Genomic DNA, 19,829 nt, shown 5'->3' on the forward strand with positions numbered 1-19,829 from the left:
AATATCTTCTCTTGGCTGATTTTATGCCGAGAGCCTGGTTCCATGTCTGATGCATCCAAAGGCATCCTCCTCGGTGCGGGAGGGGATCCAGGCAAACATGCAGATCGGTTAGGAGTCAGTTGCCGATTTAGCATCAGCTCAGGGGAAGACACTGTCCCTTTTCATGGGCTTGTTTATTTGCCTGCACAAGAAAGAGCCTGAGTCAGGGTGTGCTGGTGTGCGTGTGCAGCTGAACGCCTGCAAGCTGGTGACCAGCGCACACACCCAGGAAAGCAAACAGCCCAGCTCTGCCTGTGCCGTGACCTCGGGGGCCAGGAACCAGCCCGCTTTGAAGCTGCTCCAGGACCAGGGCGGGAGCAAGGGAAGTCACAACCCTCCACTGAACACCTTGAGCAAATGAGTTATTTTGGGCATCCAGCAGTGCAAATACCCTCTTAATGCAACCTTGTCTTACTAAAGAGAGTAAAAATAACAGGATTGGTGTGGCTGGCCTCCTATGCGCAGCATTTTCCAGTGCCTGGGCAGACAGAAGCCTCCCCTGTATGCGGTGTAAATGGAGCAGGCACCGGAAACAAGGGGGGATTCCTTCTGCTGGGATGCTGGGATCAGACCCGGACTCTCTGTGCCTCTTGCTCTTTTCCCACAGCAAAGAGCTGCAGAGGAACTGGTAAAAGCTGCGGCCAGCACAGGCTCAGCCCAGTGCTGCTGGCTGAGACTCCTGGTGTCTACGTTGAGCCTCCAGACTGCCTCTGAGACCCACGGCCAGGGCCAGATGCTGCCCGGCATCCCTGCTCCGTGCTTGGCCCGAAAACCAGACAAAAACCATGTCAGTCCCTGAAGCCCCACCAGCCTCAGGCCCCACTTGCCTGGCTTCTTGCCCCCAAGGGCACAGACCCACTGCAGGCAGCAGGCAGCTCCTGCCCCCGAGCCAGGGGGAGCTGAGTGAGAAAAATGTTTCACACTGCTCTGAGAAGGCAGTGCCGTTAAGTGGCTATTTGTCACACATTAACCAGAGCAAATTAAGCACTTCCAGAGAGCAGGACCTGAGGACCTGAGGCTAACGAGTTTATCCAAAGTTCACCTGCGGTAAGACAGGAAGAGAGGGCTTGTGTGGGCAGAGCTGAGCCTGGCACCCCGAGCGTGAGCCCAGACACGTTTGCACGTGTCACCGCTGGTGGCAAAGGCTCCGGTGCCCCGGAGGCAGAGCTGGGAGCAGGGCCAGCAGAAACCACCTGCTGCCAGGGGGTCTCCGGGCCACCAGCACGGGTCCCAGCTCCTGCGCGCAGGGCAGCACGGGGCAGCGCTGCTGCAGAACCGTCCCCATGCCCCTGGAGCCCCGCAGTGGGGCCACAACCAGCCACACCGTCAGGCTCTGGCTCCTGGGGGTTTTCCCAGCTCCGCTCTGCCACAGAAAAAGGCTCTTTGTGGAGCTGGAAGAGGCTGCATGGTTCGTTGCAACCCTTCCCAGCACAAACACTGCCTGCTGCCAGGGGCCCCTCTCCAGGAGCGTCCCAGTGCCGGGGCCGATCCGGCTGCCCCGGGGGCAGCAACAGGGCCGAGCCCGGGGCTCAGCACCGCGGGACACAGCAGGAGCTGGGGGCCGGCATGGTCCTGGGGTGGTGGTGGCCCTGAGCTCACCAAGTGACGGAGCCCAGCAGCTCTCAGGACATTGCCACCCCCGGGAAGGTCCTTTTACCCCCAGCAGCTGCCGAGACGCAGCGAGCTTCCAGCCCCGGGCACTCTGGAAGGGGAACGAGGGAAGGCTCCGGGGGCGGGCAGCCCCCCCGGCCCCGCTGGCAGAGCGGGACAAGGGCTGCAGGGCACGGGGCAGCGGTCCGGGGGGGGGCAGCAGGCTTCCAGCACGTTTGCCTCTGGCCGGGGCAGCGCCGAGGGATGCGCTTACGGGAAGGGGGCTGGCAGCTGCGGCCCCGAGGCAGCCTCGGCCCTTGCCAGAAATGGCCGCGGACGGAGATAAGGGAAGGGGGGAAGACAACTTTATAAGGAGAAAGCATTCCTCAAACTTCTGGCATCTCGGTGGGAACTGCGCGGCCCCCTCCCCTCCCCTCCCCTCCCCCGCTGCTTCGCTCCCGACCCAGCGCCGCCGCTCCCCGGAGGCTGCTCGGGGGGGGCGCACGGGGGGGCTGCGGCCGCAGGTGCCGGGACCAGCCCCGCTCCTGCCCCGCGGATTTTTTTTTTTTAATTTATTTTTCGGTTGTTGTTTAAAATAGGTGGGACCAGAACCGCTGTTTCCTGGAAACTTTGTTTTTCCCTTCTTTCCCCCCAGCCGGCCCCGGCCGCGGGGGGGGGACGCTGCGCCCGCTCTATAAAGGCAGCGAGCGGCGGGGCCGGGCGGGGGTGGTCGCTTCGCCCGCACCGGCACCGGCACCGGCACCGGCACCGGCACCGGCACCATGGCCGAAGGTAAGGGCCCCGAAGCTGGGAGCGAGCCGAAGGCTGGAGCGGGTGGCGGGGGCAGCCCGGGGGCTGGGGGCAGCGTGCGCCCCCGCCTCGCCCCGCTGCGAGGGCTCCTGGAAGCTCGGGCCGAGGCGGCGAGCTTCCCCTGCCTTCGGAAATGCCCCTCGCGGGGGCTGCTCGGGGTGGGCGGGGGGCAGGGGTAAGGCGCCGTCCCGGGGGGAGCCCCCGGCCGTGCCCCGGGTGCCCGCGAGCGGAGGCCCCCGGGAGAGCTGAGCCGAGCCGAGCCGTGCCGGGCACCGCAGGCATCCCACCGCCCTCCTGGCGCTGACCAGCCGGGGAGGAGATGCCTCCGCTTCGAAAGAGTCGCTGCTTTTTGCTCGGACCGCCGAGGATGGTAACCCTCACGGAGACACGGGGGGACCTGAGGTCCTGCTCCCGCACGCAGCTCATCTCCAAAGTCCCAAACACAACTTCTCACGTAGCTCGGTGTCAGCGAGGCTCACACTCAGTTTGCGTGGCGTAGCACCGAGCAGTGTTCCTGCTCACAAAGCTGGACGTGACAAGGACAAGGTCCTTTCTGTGCTCTGTCCCCACTGCAGGGTCCCAGGGGACCAGCTGGGTGAGCCTTGCCCTCATTTACAGGCAGGCAGCCCCAGCTCTGCGTCTGCACGCAAGTGTGCGCTGCGGGCTGCCCGTGCCCGGAGGAGCAGGCATGGGGATTGCATTTCGCTCCGGGAATGCAGGGCTCAGGGTCAGCTCTTTGCATCCAGCACCGGCCCAAGGAGGGCTCGAGAGCACCGCTCCCAGCACACGGGCAGTGGGAAGGGCACAGCCAGGGAGAGTTGCAGCAAGCCCAGCATCGCCCCAGCCACCCGCCCCACGGTTCCTGGCTGGTGCTGAGCTTGCACTGTGATCTCCAACGTTAAATGCTTTCATTTATTCTGGCAACTAATCAGTCTGCCGCCAGAGCGTTCAAGGGTCACTGGTCTTGAACGATGATGAACGATATTGCATTGCTGCAGCGTGCTGCCTGGGGCGGCGGGGCTGCGGCCGCTGGCCCTCCGGCACAAAGCCCTGCCTGCATCAGCGTCTCGGCTGGGAGGCAGAGCGGAGCTGAGCGCCCGAGGCCAGGGAATCGAACGCTGCCTCTGTCACTGAATTTATGCTTGGTCTCTCCAATTTCTCAGCAATCACAGAGCAGGAAATCTGCCCAGCGCCTTGCTGAAGCACAGAAACATCGCTGGCATTCCCCAAGCTCAGCAATGTTCCTCTTCTGAGGGGTTTGGAGGGGACAGACAGCAAACCCCAGCACACAGGCCCAAAGCCTCCCAGAACGTGAAGACGGGCGCTGGGCTTTGCTCTGGTGTTGGATGCTGCCCCTCCTCCATGCTGACAGCATGGATGGCAGCACCGTGGTGTGAGAAATGGGGCACAGACCTGGGCCAGCAGAGCAGCGCTTCACTGGGAGCTCGGCTGGCTGCAGGGCTTCTGCCCCCATCCCAGCTCGCTCCCAGTGGCGATCCCGCTCCGTCCAGTGCAGCCCTCCAGGAGGGGTGCTTGTAGCCCGGGCACGGATGTGCTGGGCACACCAGGGGGCACGGGGCTGGGTGGAGGAGGCTGCCGGAGCCCCATATCAAGGCCCCGGGCTCAGGGTGAGGTCAATGAGAAATCACTCCCAGACAGCGCAGGGCGATGTGCGGGGCACATCCACGTCCCGGGGCCGGGATCTCTCTCTCTGCAAGGGAAGACGCTGCAGAGGGGAGAGCTTCACCCACTGCTGCCTCTGCAGAGCTGGAGCTGGAGACGTGGGACCTGCAGTGCGAGAGCAATGGCCGGGAGCACCGGACGGCGGAGATGGGCTGCCAGCAGCTGGTGGTGCGGCGGGGGCAGCCCTTCACCATCACCCTGCACTTCTCCGGCAGGGGCTACGAGGAGGGGGTGGACAAACTGGCCTTCAACGTCGAGACGGGTGAGTACCGCTGCGCCCCGCGGGAGAACCCCCAGCCGCACACAGCCCAGAGAGGGGGCTTCTGCCTAAGCCTTTCCCCGCTGCACGCCCCCGCTTCCTCCCGGCAGAGGCTGATGTCTTAGCCAGTCCCTACGCTGAGACTGTGAGAGAAGGTAGAGGCCCTGCTCCATAAAGAGAGCTGAAACGAGGTGGCAGGGAAATAAAGCAAGAAGAGGGTCAGGGTGGGACCCCCCTCCCTCAGGCTGTGCTGATGATCTTCTGATACTGCCCCCCCACATCACCCCGGGGTCAGAGGAGTTTCCCACCGCTGCTTTTAGCTCCAGCGAGAGCCTGCTCAGGGCAGCAGGGGACAGGGACGGGGACACCGCTCCCATGGCCACCAGCCGGGTACAAGCACCCTGCACAGGGGTTAGGCCAGCCACGGGCAAAAGAAGAGGAAACTCTTTCTTGGACAAGAGCTATTTTAGGGAGACCGTATCCTGCTGAGTCAACCAGGCCAGAATTCAAAGTGAAAGTGCACCAGGGGTTCCCCACAGGGTAAAGCATTATTTTTCCGGGAAGCTGAGCTCCTCCCTTGGGGTGACGGAGGCTGTGAAGCCAGGACCCCCAGCTCCCGCACCGCTCCTGGCACGCTGGCACAGGCTGGCGGAGCCGGCTGCAGGCGGGACGGAGCACGGCTGCAGCACTTGCAAAAAAAGGGCAAAGGAGCTTCAGCTCCAGCCAAGACACGGCCGCACGGCCCTGCCGGCAGTGGCCCCAGCCAGGACGCTCACCGGGAGCTGGACCCACAGCCCCGTGGGGCTGGAGAGGAGCAGGGAGCAGGAGCTGCCAGGCCTGACCCATCCCCATGGGACAGCGAAACCGCCCGAGGACACGTGCCACCTCCTGTGCCACCTCCGGCAGGAGAGAGGGGAATGGCTCGGTGCAAAAATAGAGCCTGTATTTTTAGATTAGCTGCATTTTAAGAGCCCTGCCCTGGCCCCTGGGGCGCAGGGATGCTGCTGCAGGACAGCAGGTTTCGCAGCGGGGAGGAGGTGGAGGCAGGCTCCCAGCAGGGGCCTTGCCAAAAGGACACGGATAGCTCAGCCTGGCCTTCCCTAAAGGACACGGAGGAGAAGCTGTGTCACTCTCATGAGTTCATGAGTATTTTTGGTGGCTCGCCTGGTGTCCCGCCCTCGCTGTGGGCGCGGGCTGGCAGGGGCCCAGCACACGGCCGCTCCCCGGGGAGGAGCAGGCGGCACCGGCCCTGCTGCCTGGCTGCCAGCCCGCCCCGTGCAGGCACCAGCATCACCGGCGGGGCCAGGCAACCCCACTCCCAGGGGAGCGGCGTTTGGAGCCGGCCTCGGCACAGGTGGCTTGGACACAAGCGTGAAGGCTCGTGGCCCCACGCAGCCGAGGGCTCGGGGGGCCAGCGCAGATCGCTCTGTCCTCGGCTCGAGCGCCGCAGCCGCTGATGTAACGGCTGACTGGGGTGTTTGGAGCCGCGCCTGAGGCTGCGCGTGCTTAGCAGAGCTCCTGCTGAAAGTAGCCCCGTGGTGAGGGCTCCAGCTGCGTGCCAAGGGCTGTGGCAGGACCCGTGCTCGCACCAGGACCTGGCTGCTCGGCTGGGGAGGAGAAGCCCAGCAAAGCCTCGCCCTCCTCTCCTCCTGGGCTGCATGCGTGCCCCCTGAAACAAAGCCTGCTGTCTGTCCCAGGAGGGAGCAGGGCCCCTTCCATCCCAAAGCATCCCAGCTCAGGTGGCTTCTGTGAGTTTTTTCCATCTGCCCAGCTCGGCAGGGCATCGCCCTTGGGTGAGCATCTCTGCCACCATCCTGGCCCCCAGGGACCCAATGGGTTGAGTCCCTGTCCCCTCCCAAACAGGGACAGAGCCACCCCTGGGCTTCACCAAGCAGGGCACTGCACACCCCTCTGTGTGGGAAGCCAGAGCCTGGGTTGAGCTGATGTCTTCTTGCTTGGCAGGGCCCTGCCCCATCGAGACGTCGGGAACCAGGTCCCACTTTGCCCTGACCGACTTCCCCGAGGAGGGGGCCTGGAGCGCCGTGGTGCAGCAGCAGGACGGGGCCGCGCTCTGCGTCTCGCTCTGCTCCCCTGCCAGTGCCTGCGTCGGCCGCTACAGCCTGATGCTGGAGGCCTCCACCGGCTACCAGGGCTCCAGCTTCCACATCGGGGACTTCGTTCTGCTCTTCAACGCCTGGCACCCAGGTGAGGCTTTTGCCTTTCCGACACCGGGGCTTCCAGAGCTGAGTTTCCCTGCTCTGTGGGCCCCCGTAGCAGGCCGTGAGCCCCGTCCCCTGCCCCAGGACACACAGCTCCTCTGACCAGCACCCCGAACACCCAGTGCCCCATCCGGGAAGCCCCTGACAGCAGCTCCTGGCTGGGGAGAAGCCCCCAGCTCCCCCCACGCTGCGCCTCCTGGGCTGGTGCCTGCTGGGCACGCTGCGGTGTGCGGGGGCTCAAAGTTGCTATTGTACAGGTGAAATTCGGGTGGCAGGACACAGAAGGGAGAATGTGTGCTGCAGTGTTTAATTACAGTTGGGCAAACAACAGTTGAGATTCTCATCTGTTCAGATTCTCATCTGTTCACGTCCTTCCTCTGCCCCGAGGAGCAGCCCCACGCTGTCCTGCTCCCGAGACCTTGGCTGAAATGAGTGATTTCCTGAATCCCAAACGCTTTGTGCTGGCTCCAGAGATAAGGGCTTTTAGGAAGCTTCACATACCCGGGGCTGTGCTGAACGCTGATGCTGGAGATGTATGGTTTTGGTCCCTGAAAACATTTCCAGTAAAGAGCATTTTTTCCAGCAGTAGTTTCTATGTGAGTCGTGACCTCAGCCAGCACTCCCAGTTCCCACTGCTCATTTCTCAGGCCAGGCAGATTTCCACTCCTGGGAAAAAAAAAAAACACTACATAAAACAAAAGGGGAGAGAAATAAGAGAGTTATAAGTAAAGAATGAAAAAGGGAAACACAAGCCCACTGAAATTTTCCCATCTGCTCAGATCTAACCGGGTCAAAAGCTCTTCAGGCAGGAGCAGCTCCAGCCCCAGCCCCTGCTGCTTCCTTCCCCACCAGCTCTGTCTCAGTGGCTGCCCGTGGCATGTCCTGGGGGGGGCTCTGAGTAGGGAGCACCAGAAGGTGTGTGGCAGAGTCCCCATCCCCGTCCCCATCTGTTTTTCCCCCTGCAGAGGACACGGTCTACCTCCGAGACGAGGACGAGCGCCGCGAGTATGTGCTGTCTCAGCAGGGGCTCATCTACCAGGGTGCCCGGGACTACATCACCTCCACCCCCTGGAACTTCGGCCAGGTGCGTGGGGCACGGCCCCCCAGGACCCCAGGCTGCCGCAGCCCTCGGCTTCACAGGGCACGGGAGCCACACGTGCTCCCCAGACGGCACGCACCCTGCACCCCAAACCCAGCCGGCACTTTGGGGAGGAAGCGGTGCCACTGTGTGCCCACAGAGCAAATACACGAAAATCTCATTTCCGAGCGGGAATGTGCCAACTTCAAAGCCTGGAAGAACATGGGGAGCGTTGCTGCCCGGCTTGGGGCCGCACACTTCTAATCGGTGCTGCCGGGGAGCTGCTGCTCGATAAAGCGCTCCCCAGCGCCATGCCGGCCGCACCGATAAGACAGCGCCTGTGCCCCGAGCTGCATCACCCAGAGCCAAGCTGCGGGCCCTGGGTGCTGGGGGGGGCCCAGCTGCCCCCCAAGCTCCAGCTGGGGCTCTATGCAGTGCCCCCGTGGGCTGTGGGGCGGGGGGCTCACGGCTCTCAGGAGATCCACATCTCAATTCAGGGAAGTCCTGACTCATCGGATGATGGGGAAATAGGTGGTTTTCCCCCAGAGATTTATTTTCTGCCCATGCCTGACCTCTGTGCAGCAGCAGCTGCAGGAAGCAGGATCCGGCCCCAGCACGAGGGCGGGAGCTTGCTCCTGAGCCGAGCCTCCTGCTGGCGTCAGCCCCAGCCCCTTATCGTGGTGCCACAAAAGGGACAAAGTCATCTGGCCGCTGCCGCGCTGCCCCCGCCACAGCTGCACAACCTCACATGTGTTTTCTCCCCTCCCTCTGCACCAGTTTGAAGATGACATCTTGGCCATCTGCCTCAACCTGCTGGACACAAACCCCAAGTTCCTGAGGGACCAGAACCGGGACTGCTCCCGCCGCAACGACCCTGTTTACATCGGCAGGGTGGTGAGCGCCATGGTGAGTCCCACAGGGCTCTGGCCAACACGACGCCTCCAGGCTGGCCACCAAACAGCCCCTCCACTGCAGCCGTGATGCACAAGTGCACTGCGATGCATCAGTTGTGCACACTTCAGTATGCCCATGCACCCCGGTGTGCCCGTGCACGCCGCTGCAGCACCGGCACTGTGGCCATGCGCATCCCGGTGCAGCTCTTGCATCCCTACCTGCTGAGGGTGGCAGCCCACACGAGCTGGAGGAAGGCATTCCTTCCCCTGCCACGGCAGCCTGCTGCTGCCGCAGGGGGCTTTGTCCCTTCGTGCCAGGCCACCCAGGGCTGTCCGGTGGCATTTCCTCCTGTCGCAGCCCCCCCCTGTCGCACCGCAGGTCAACTGTAACGATGAGGACCGCGGGGTGCTGCTGGGACGGTGGGACGATCATTACGATGATGGGATGAGTCCGATGGCCTGGATTGGCAGCGTGGATATTCTGAAGCGGTGGAAGAAGTTTGGGTGCCAGCCAGTCAAGTATGGCCAGTGCTGGGTCTTCGCTGCCGTGGCGTGTACCGGTGAGAGCAGGATCCCCCCCGGCCCCTTCACTGGCTCCCGTCTCCCACCCGTGGGAGGGGGCAGCCCCGTGCCCCCAGCCTCGTGCTGCAGCGGGGGAGCTGCCCGGGCTGGCTGCAGTCAGCCTGCAATGAATGCTTAGCAATTAAGCTCTGTTATTCCAATTTGTCAGGAAAGGGAGGGAAAAAATTATAAAGAACCTCTCTGGCTTTTCAATTAGCTCTCTGTGCCCTGGCATGGACAGCCCAGCCAGGAGGGAGGGGCTGAATTCACGGCTTGGGAGAAGGAAAGTGGCTTTAAGGTCAAGTTTGCAATGAAGTAATGAATCCACTCAGATCAAAATAATTTCACTGCCACCAAGACAGTCAATCTGGGGCGAAAGCAAAGAAAAATTCAAGGCTATCCTCTGTTAAGGAGCGCACAGACACACGTGCGTGCTTGCGCAGTTTTGCCCTGAGCACAACGCTTGGCCTTGCTCTCTGGGTTGCACGAGAGTGTGCGCGTTCATTTATATATTTCATGTGTATGAGGTTCTTTTTAGAGGAGAGAAATAGCAGAGAACTTAAGTGGATTTTCTGTGAATCACAGAAGTTTATAGCCTTCCTTTGAAACATTATAACTGCCTCCCTGCTCCCCAGGGTGCCCCGCTCGCAGTAAAAGGCAGCTATGAGATTAAATATGAGGCTGCTGCGTGCTGCCTGGCTGTGCACTCCCTTAAAAGCACTTCCAGCCTCTTTTGTGCCTTTTTTCTACTGCGACATCAAACTGACTGTCAGTGCACCACCCGTCTCGCCCGTGGCTCGCCAAGACTGGCAGCGTCTTGCAGGGTCCCAGGGCTGGCGCTGCAGAAGGGCTGAGCAGGGGCAGGGGCAGCGCCCCGGGGACCCGCAGCCGACTCTGCCCCGCTTCCCCGCAGTCATGCGCTGCCTGGGCATCCCCAGCCGGGTGGTGACCAACTACAACTCAGCCCACGACACCAACGGCAACCTGGTCATCGACCGCTACATGAACGAGACGGGGGTGGAGGAGAGGCGCTCCAAGGACATGATATGGTGAGCGGCAGTGGGGACCACAGCCCCCCCCAGCATGCCCTGACCCCGCAGAGTCCCCGGCCACCAGCTCTGCAGGGCTGGAGCTGCTCAGCCCTGTGCCCGTGCTTCCCTTGCAGGAACTTCCACTGCTGGGTTGAATCCTGGATGGCCCGACCAGACCTGGCAGCTGGCTACGACGGGTGGCAGGCGCTGGACCCGACCCCCCAGGAAAAGAGCGAAGGTGCGATGCGGCCGCGCGCCCTCCCTGCCCTCCCCGTGCCCTGCGCTCAGCGGGGGCCGGTGGGGTCTCCCCTCCAGGTCCCAGGCAATAGCAGTGACCCCGCTCCCCGCAGGGGTTTACTGCTGCGGGCCGGCCCCCGTCAAGGCCATCAAGGAGGGCGACCTGCAGATGAAGTACGACATCCCCTTTATCTTCGCGGAGGTGAACGCCGACGTGGTGTACTGGATCGTGCAGCGCGACGGCTCGCAGAGGAAGAGCACGCACTCCTCGGTGGTGGGGAAGAACATCAGCACCAAGAGCGTGGGCAGGGACAGCCGCGAGGACATCACCCACAACTACAAGTACCCGGAGGGTACGGGGGCCTGGGGGCAGCCAGGAGGGAGGGGGCAGCCGTCAGGGGTCAGGGGGGGACATTTCATTAGCGCAGCAGCCACGCCAAGACAGCTCCAGCAAGGAGGGTGAACACCAGCCAAAGCCGGCCGCGCTGCCTCCCCGCTAACAGGATGTTTTTCTTGCACCCCAGGGTCTGAAAAAGAGAGAGAAGTGTTTGCCAAGGCAGAGCACGAGAAGAGCTCCCTCAGCGAGGGCGACGAGGGGCTGCACGTCAAGATCAAGCTGTCAGACGGTGCAAACAACGGCTCCGACTTCGACGTCTTTGCCGTCATCAGCAACGACACGGACACGGAGCGCGTGTGCAGGCTCATGCTGTGCGCTCGCACCGCCAGCTACAACGGCACGGTGGGCCCGCAGTGCGGCATGAAGGACCTGCTCAACCTCACCCTCGGGCCCCGCACGGGTAAGAGCGGTGTTCCCAGGCTCAGACAGGGCCGCGGGGCTGCGGTGAGGCGGCGGTGCCGGGCAGGGGTGGCTGTGCCACCCGTCAGAGCCTTGCCGTGCCTGCAGCTCTCGCACCCCGCCTGAGGGAGCTGCCAGCTCCAAGTCCATGCTGGCAGCCTCTCAAAGAGGAAATTCTTCATCCCAGCTGCCAACCGCACGCTTTGTGCACACAATGGCTTGAGCAAAAATAATGCCTGTGCAAACCTCGTCCCTGGATGCAGGCCAGGGCACAGCGGGACAAGCAGAAACCGCTGCAAGCACGTGCAAGGCACCGAGCCGCTACGAGGCCCTGGGTGCCTATGCTAGCCCCCAACACACGAAGCGTGAGCCATGGGCAGGGTTTCGCCTGCAGCTCTCCCCCTCCTGGCTTTTCCAGCCTGCTGAGAGCACTGCCCGACCCTGCGCATGTTGTACCCACCCGCGTTATACAACCACCCGGAGGGTCACCAGGTCCACACTGGGGCTGGCACAGCACAGCGCTTTGAGCTTTGTTTGATCCCATGTTATCACGGCGGCGTTAAGGCCCCGCTTGGGACCGGCTGGCAGAGTGGGGGGCAGATATCCCACGGGCAGCCCGTGGTGTGCTCACCCGTGGCACGTCCCAGTGCAAACCGCGCCACACACGGGAGCCTGTGCGAGCTGCAGCGCTGTCACACGGCTGCGCAGTGATCGATGCCTCCTTCGGGGGTTTTGTCCTTATTTATTTACCACTGTGGGTTTTTAATCTTTGATGAAAGGATAAAGAACATTACTCAGGCAGGGGGCTGGAAACGCATTTAGAGAAGGACAAAAGTTACTGCTCTTGCATTCTTTATGTGGAGGAAGCAAGCCGTGCTATAGGCAGGGCTCTCCTCCCAGGGCTGCACCGCACTCATCACGTCCCCCTCGTACCGCTCGGTGCGAGATTGCACAGTGGAGGCCATGGCTTCTCCCACAGGGCTGTGCAGGATTTCCCCCAGGGAGGGCAGTGCCTGGTGCCAGACGGCTCCGTTACTGCCATCCCCAGGCTGGGGGGCCCAGTGCCCAGCGCCGCAGTCCCCCACTGCTGCCCGCAGCGCTGACATTCCCAGCCCTCCTCCTGGGGAGGGCACGGCCGCTCCCATCCTCGTGTTATTTTGGCCCCTGAGCTGTCCTGGCACCAGCCCAGCACACAAAAAACTGAACCTTGGTTTGCGGTTTTTACAAATTAACATTGCTGCCTGGTAATTAAACAGTTTAGATTTAGATCATTTTTCTACAAACCTTCAGGGCCTGGAGATGTAGTACAGCTGATGTGCTGGAACAGACTTATTTTTAGCCTGAGCCAAGCTCTGATCTCCTAATGGGGCCCATAACAAATGCAGCAGTCAGCTGTGTGCTGTTTGTTAAGCGAATAAGGGACGGGGCTGCTCTCCCTGCCGCGAAGGGAAGCGGGGCGCTGCCTTTGCCCTGCAGGCACCTTCACACTTGCAAAACCTCCCACAGCACCAGCGCTGGGCACTTAGCAGCTTCTCTGGGTGCCTGCAAAGCTGCTCCTGAGCCTGCTGCCTGGGCTGGATGGGAGCAGCGTTCGAAAGCCTTAATCCAACCTTCCCCGGTGCGCGCTGGGCTCCGGGGGCAAGCGCTGACCCTGCTCTGCTTCGCCTCCCAGTGCAGAGCGTGCCCTTGCGCATCCTCTACGAGAAGTACGGGCCGTGCCTGACCCAGGACAACATCATCAAGGTGGTGGCCCTCCTGACTGAGTACGAGACGGGTGACGTTGTGCTGGCCATGAGGGACGTCTACATCCAGAATCCGGAGATCAAGATCAGGGTGAGGGCTCGGCCCCGGGGGGGTCGGTCCCAGGGAGCGGGGCTGGGACAGTCCCAGCACGCTGGTGCTTGCACAGCGCTGCCGGGTGGCTCAGTGCCCTTTACTCGCAGGTTTTAGGGGAGCCGATGCAGAATCGGAAGCTGGTGGCAGAGATCACGCTGGTGAACCCCCTCGCAGTCCCGCTGAACAACTGCGTGTTCGTGGTGGAGGGAGCTGGCCTCACCGAAGGGCAGAGGATCAAGGAGTTGTAAGAGCCTTTCTCTCCTGTTCCCCAGCCGGGCAGTGGGGAAGGGGCTGGGGGGGTGTGGGGGGATTGCACCTGGAGCCTCCAGGAGAGGCAGCCTGGGGCCCAGCTCCACGTGGGCATCGTGGGAGCAGGGGGCTGAGCTGGGCGGGGGGCGTGGGGGCTCAGCCGTGCCGCAGGGGGTCCCATGGGTCCCACAGCACCGCCACTGCCCTGTGTCAGCACCAGCACGGGGCAGGTGGCGGCACGGGGTGGTCCATGCCCCACTGACCCCACCCCCCCCACCCCACAGCGAGGACCCTGTCGAGCCCCAGGCAGAGGCCAAGTTCAGGCTGGATTTCGTGCCGCGCCAGGCGGGCCTGCGCAAGCTGATGGTGGACTTCGAGAGCGACAAGCTGACGGGGGTGAAGGGCTACCGCAACGTCATCATCGCACCCCTGCCCAAGTGAGGGGCCCTGTCCCCCCCCCGGCCATCGCCACCCCTCACACCGAGCCCCTGCCTCCCTGCTGCAGCGAGGGCTGGCCGGCCCCCCTCAGTTCAGCCCAGGACGATGCTGCGGACCCACAGAACGACTGCAAAACCCTGCCTGAGCCACCCCAAGGCTGCAGTGCCACGCTCCTGCCCGGGAGCGCTCAGTGCTGTGGGGGAGGCAGCAGGAGGGGAGCAGGGCAGAGGCGCCAGGGGCTCCTGCAGCAGCCGCCCACCCGCTGCCCACCACCCTGATGCCCACTGAGCCCCTCTCCAGCCACTGGCCTGGGCCAGTGCTGCCAACCCCACACCGTGGGGAACGGGCAGGCAGGCATCGACATGGCCCAGGCAGGACAACAGTGATAACCCCGGCTGAGTTCCCCTGGGGAGCAGGGTCTGAGCCCCCCCCCCCCCTCACCACCTCTCCCTCACCGTGCAGAGGTGGAAGCGTCCCCATCCGCCTGTCCCTGCTCAGGGCGCAGGGGAGCCCTGGGGCCCCCTCCCGCAGCAGCCAGGCGGCAGCGAGGCTCGCTCCTTTTTCTGCAGCTCTAAACATACCCCTGGGAAGCAGAGCACATTTTATAAAGCAAACAATAGAAAGACAATCTTCTCCAGCACTGATTGCGCAGCAGCAGCGTTCACACGTGCCAGTTAAAACTCTCTGAATGCAATTTGGTAGAGAAAAGACTGTATACTGTGAGCACAAGGCTGCTTATATGCTATATAGGCATATGGCATAAACCTATTTATGGCTATATAAATACATACTGCATAGAGCCCTACTGCATAGGTAAAGCAGGTTATTTGCTTTAACGACCGTTCCTGTCACTGCAGAGACTGTGTGGTGAGGAATGGGATGTTACCTTTACATGAATTAACTATGCAAGCACTGAATAAAAACTCTATTTTTCACTTCTAAAGCCAGACCTGGCTCTTGAGCATCCTTTCCCCAGGGAGGCACCCAGCAGGTCCTCGCCCAGTGCTGGGGCAGGTGGGGGTAAAGCCCTGACCTCCGCCAGGCTTCTCCGCATCCATGTCCAGCCCAGTGCCAACGCTGGGGATTCAGTTTGGAGCTTTGCAGCACAGTGCCTTCCCGGGGTCCCAGGGCCATTGGGACTGCATCATAGCCAGGGCCCTGCAGCTCGCCTGCACCCATCACGTGGCTCCCAGCAGCGCCTGCCGCAGGGGGTAAATTGCAGCAGAGACAACCCCGCAGAGGAAATTACAGGAATACCTTCTGCACGGTACAGCTCTTGGCCAGGCCAGGCCAGGGCTGCTGGATGTTTGCGCTGCGCTGCGGGGGCAGCGGCCAAGCTCCATCTCCTGCTGGAGCCTAAGACCAGGCTCTGCCCTGCAGCGTGCTGGAGAAGCTCATCAGCATGGTCCCGCAGGTCCACCTGGCTCCGGCAGAGATGGGGAGTGCCCACCCCACCGTGCACGAACCAGACAGGAGCTCTGGCATCCATGGGATGGGGATTTTGTCCTCCCACAACCGGGAGAACCAGCAGTGGATCTGAAGCCAGCCCCCAGCACCGCGGAGCCTCTGGGCCGGGAGCCGCAGAGTTCAGCCCCGAGGAGCAGCGGTGCCACACAGGGGTTAACAGGCACCAGCCCCACGCTGCTTTCCCTTGTCAGGAATATTGCTCAGAGCCAGGGATGATGCACAGCCTTACTTTAAAGAGCATTTGTTACACACAGCTCTGCTGAGCCAGGCTTCAAGCTGCTCAATGCCTGGTTTAAAAATAACCAGCTCCTCTGGTTCGAAGCTGGGTCCTGATAAAATAAACATTAGCACAGCTATTTCTGAAGGTCACTCCTATCCATCTGAAGCATGGTGGAGCAAGGCTGCTTTGACAAGGAACAAAGCTCGTATGACAGACACCAAATGCTGCATTTATGATCTCGCTCTGGGGTTTGGCTCTCTCCAAGGCTGGTTTCTCCCACATTAACCCCCACCCCACCCCACCCCACCCTCCTTCCACACTGTTTGTAGAGCCCAATGAATCACTTAAGGCACCTCTGAGCCCATGGGTGTTTGCCCCACACATTTTCTAAGATGTTTTCCATGGACCGAGAGCACTGCGACCAGCCCTGAAGCTCTGCTGGGGGAGCACGCCACCAGCCGCAGGCGCCTGCCCGAGCTTCCCTCAGCACCTCCCGGGGACAAGGCTGCAGCCCTGAGACTCCTTGCCAGGCACTCCTGCTATGCAAGCAATAAATTATGAAATGAACATTTAAAGCACTCTTTGCGCAGGAAAAAATATAATTCAGCATTAGCCCAAGTTCCAAAGCAAGGCGAGACTGTTTACATGTGGAGGAGAGGTTATTAATACATCTCAGCTGGCTGGAGATGCTGACTTACCAAGAAACAACTGTAAACTCATTTTAGACTTGAGGACCTCCAATTTACCTTTGCTGATGGACCGAGACTAGGAAAAACCTACTTTAAATTAGAGTGCACACACACACACACTTCTGTGAGATTTTCAAGTCTCACCAAAGGTCTGCCCCCTCGACAAACACAGATGCATTTTTACACTCCCCGAACAAGCCGGGTACCTGGGGCCTGGCAGGGGCGAGAGAGCAGCAAACAAGAAGCCACAGCTGGCGAGAGCTCCTCGGGAAGCCGGCCTGCGTTCACGGGAGCCACAGGGAACAGCGCTGAGCAGCCCCTCTGCCAGCGCGGCCGTTTCGGCCAGGTGACAATGGGGACACACAGCCCGGTGCCCGCCATGCCCACCCTGTGTGGCCCTGGGAGGCAGAAGCCGACACGGCGGTGCCGGGGCTCGCCCCAGGCTGTCGGTGCTGTGCCCCGGTTGTGCCGCTTGCAGTGCCGCAGGCAGCGCTGCTCTCACAGGGCCGGACTCAGCCCCAAACCAGCGAGGACCCTGTGGGAGCCACCCAGCACCCATGGACAAGGTGAGTGTCTCCCGTCAGCCACTCGTTCGTCCCCAGAAAGAAACAGCCCCAAATCAGCTTACGACTGATCGTCAGCTCCCACACTGACCCATTTCAGCAGCAGCACCGAGCTTGACTATAAGGAGCCGGCCAGGCTGCAGTGCCACGTTAATTCCACGAGCAGAGGAAAACTCAGAGGTGCATTTACAATCATTTTCAGGGCTTCGGGCTCCAGCTGGGGCCGTAAAACACCTGCAATCAGACTGGTGTGTGCTGGGCACCGTTCAGGTGCACAAAGTGCTCATTCCCCCACGCAAACCTCTGCAGACAGCGCCGCCACCACTGCCAGAAGTGGGGCGGGCACGGGGACGCCGAAGGAGGCCAAAGGCGGCCAAAGGCTGCCTCCGCTCACCAGCAACCGTGCAAGGCTTCGAGAGGCCCGTAGGCCCCGGAGCACCACGCTGCTAGAACCTGCGCACTGGCTGTCGCGAGCCACCTACTCTGCTGCCACAGCGGTGCCAAGCAGCGGCCGCGGTGCCTGCGGGGCTCTGCCTGGCCAGGTTCCTCCCCAGCACCCCCTCTGCAACCAGGTTGGAGCCAGGTGTGGGTTTTGCTCGCCCCCCCCAAGCTGCTGGCAGTAGAGCTAATCCAAAAGAAAACAGGAGACCTATCCGAAGCCATCCAAGTCCCAAAACAAACGTTAATCTTCCCTAGCCCCAGAGCATCACAGAAACTAAAACACTTAAACAACATTAGGTGAAGAAAACCATTTCATAGCCTCTGCCAAATTATACGCAAGGCAGGTGCGGGACAGTGCAACGTGGGTGTCCTATACTGACACATGTTTTCCCCTCAGTTCCCTGGACAGCACGCAAAATATCTCTAAAACCGTATTTGACTACTGCAGTAGAGTAGATGATAGTCATCTGCTGTAGCAATTACAGTGGCACATGTCCCACCATCTCGCTGGAACGGCCGCGTCATTGATTCGCACAGCAGAAGCCTGCTCAGGAGCAGCAGGAAGGCAGTCACAGACTCGGGCGTTCTCGAGGCCGGGCTCCGTGCTGCCTCCCGCACCCCGCGGCTGCGCAGGGCTCCTGCGGCCGCCAGCCCCGTCCCCTCCGCACGGACACTGCTGGCAGCGTCCTGCGTTCTGCTCCAGCACAGCCTCGATGTTTCATCTGCTCCAGCATACGCCAAGGAGAGGCTCGGTATGGTGTCAGCCTTCATTAAGCTTGTCACTTAGCGGTGCTGTGTGAAGCTCCTACTGAAAATGCAAATAAAGAAACAATTTGCTGCCTACAGCAGACGTTTCACATGAAGTGGAAAGAGAAAAGGAGCAGGGTACTGGGAACTGCAGCAGCTCCCTGCAAGACACAAAAAGCATATATGTTATAATTTGCACCCCTTTCCTTTCAATCCTCTTTCCACAAGCACTCGCTCTTCACAGAATAATCCCTGCAAGAAGCTTTCTTGCTTCTTGGACACCCTCGAGGGGCCCTGAGCTGGCCGCCTCACCAGGACTCGCCGTGGCTCAGCCGCTCTCCCCTGCAGGGCCTAGCACTCAGCAGCACAGTAAATCCCCCAAATGCAGGCCTGCAGGTAGGCAGAAGCTCAGACCGTGATTATTCCATCCCAAATCAGGTGCCACTCATCACAACCAGATTCCTTCACTCCCAGCCCTCCCTGCCATCCATCAAACTGCCTTCTGCATTGTGAAACCCTCTGGTATTTCCTGCATCACAAAGCTGGGAATTTGAAACTCTTTACTTGCCATGTTTGAGGGGGAACATTCCAATCCTTCTTCCCTGTGAAGAACTGATTCCATTTTACTCGGCTATTCAAACAAGAACTTTCTAAGATGATACAAAGATAACACATTCAGTGCTAACGCGAATTTAGTTATCTTTTTGTTGCAGTAAAACTAAGCCTCCTGTTCTTCCAGCTTCCCTGTTCTTCTGGATATGGCTCGCTCTCCTTCCTTGTTTATCCAAAAATCTCCAGCTAATTAGCCCCAGGAAATTTGGTGGGTCCCAAACTTGCAGGTGATAGCAAAGTTCAGGTAGGAAAAAAGCAGCTGATGCCTCTGGCACTTCCCTGAAGTGGAATTATTGGAAAATGCTTATCCCGACCTCACTCCTCTTAAGAGGCCGTCAAAACTCAACACCTACGCGGTGTTTCACTCAAGTGGTTCATGAGGCCTTTTTTTTGTTTTGTTTTTGATGGCACGAGGTACATTTTATATTTTTTCCATCTAGTCTTAAAGACTAACATCCACAGGCTGTAGAACTGACCGGCGACTGTCAGCAGCCGGCCCAAGCAAGGGGCTGGGAAGAGGCTGCAGCCCTCGTGCCCTGGGCAGGCAGCGCACGGCTCAGCCCTGCGAGGGGACAGGGAGCACACGGTGACGCTCACAGGCACAGCACGCCTCGCCACTTCTCTCACCAGCTTTCTTCTGAAGCTATTTCTACAGCCCTGGACAGGCTCTGACCTATAAAACGTTGCCCGAGGTATGAAACCTGTTGATACATACCAACCTTGTGAAGTATTTAGGGCATTTTCTTGGCCTCCAGTTTCCAGAGAACTGCCTGTCTCCGCGATTCTCCCCTTGTAGGCACCTGGCAGCAGTACTCACCTTCCTTTTGGTGCCACAGCATTCACTTCTCTCAACACAGATTGTCAATTTACCCCCCCGCTGCTGTTCATAATGAGATTAATTTCAACTCTTTAATACACAAGAGTCAAAGCTTGCAGTTATCCCCAGGAGTTTTTTTGGTTGCTTTTAATGCAATCCAAAAGTTACAACTTCCATTCCCTCTGACGATTATTTTTTCACCTCTATTTCACGTTAGTCTTTCCTTCATCCCCTGAAAGTAAGATGTTGCTTCAGCTGTATTACAGACAAGCCCAAATCTGAGGATCTTCCCTTACCCTCTCTGCAGACAGTTTTCACAAAGACTGGTAGGCAGACTGGCACAGGCTATGCCAGCATTGCTTTATCCTCATTATAACCTGTCATCCCACAGACCTGAGCATTAGTTAACTAGGATCAAGTTTTCACCTTCTACAGATGTGTAAGCTGCCATTAATTCATTATACAGAAATACCTCGAGCACGCAGAGTGAAGGGAATACCCCAATGCACTTAAGTAGGTAATTGCATAGAAAGCTGAAAAATAGGCAGATAATT

At 60.3% G+C, this 19,829-nt stretch overlaps 1 protein-coding gene across 1 annotated transcript; it reads left to right on the forward strand.

The window, feature by feature from the left end:
* The first annotated feature begins 2,095 nt into the window (after nt 1-2,095).
* Nucleotides 2,096-14,666, forward strand: TGM2 (transglutaminase 2). Its single transcript, XM_040575896.1, has 13 exons — nt 2,096-2,421; nt 4,205-4,384; nt 6,344-6,586; nt 7,566-7,684; nt 8,456-8,584; nt 8,951-9,131; nt 10,046-10,181; nt 10,298-10,401; nt 10,514-10,753; nt 10,925-11,197; nt 12,869-13,029; nt 13,140-13,276; nt 13,566-14,666. Exons 1-13 carry the CDS (start codon nt 2,412-2,414, stop codon nt 13,720-13,722), a joined length of 2,070 nt encoding a protein of 689 aa, XP_040431830.1. The 5' UTR covers nt 2,096-2,411; the 3' UTR covers nt 13,723-14,666.
* The last annotated feature ends 5,163 nt before the right edge of the window (nt 14,667-19,829 follow it).

The sequence above is a fragment of the Cygnus olor genome, chromosome 16 (genome assembly GCF_009769625.2).
Source record: "Cygnus olor isolate bCygOlo1 chromosome 16, bCygOlo1.pri.v2, whole genome shotgun sequence".
NCBI lineage: Eukaryota > Metazoa > Chordata > Aves > Anseriformes > Anatidae > Cygnus > Cygnus olor.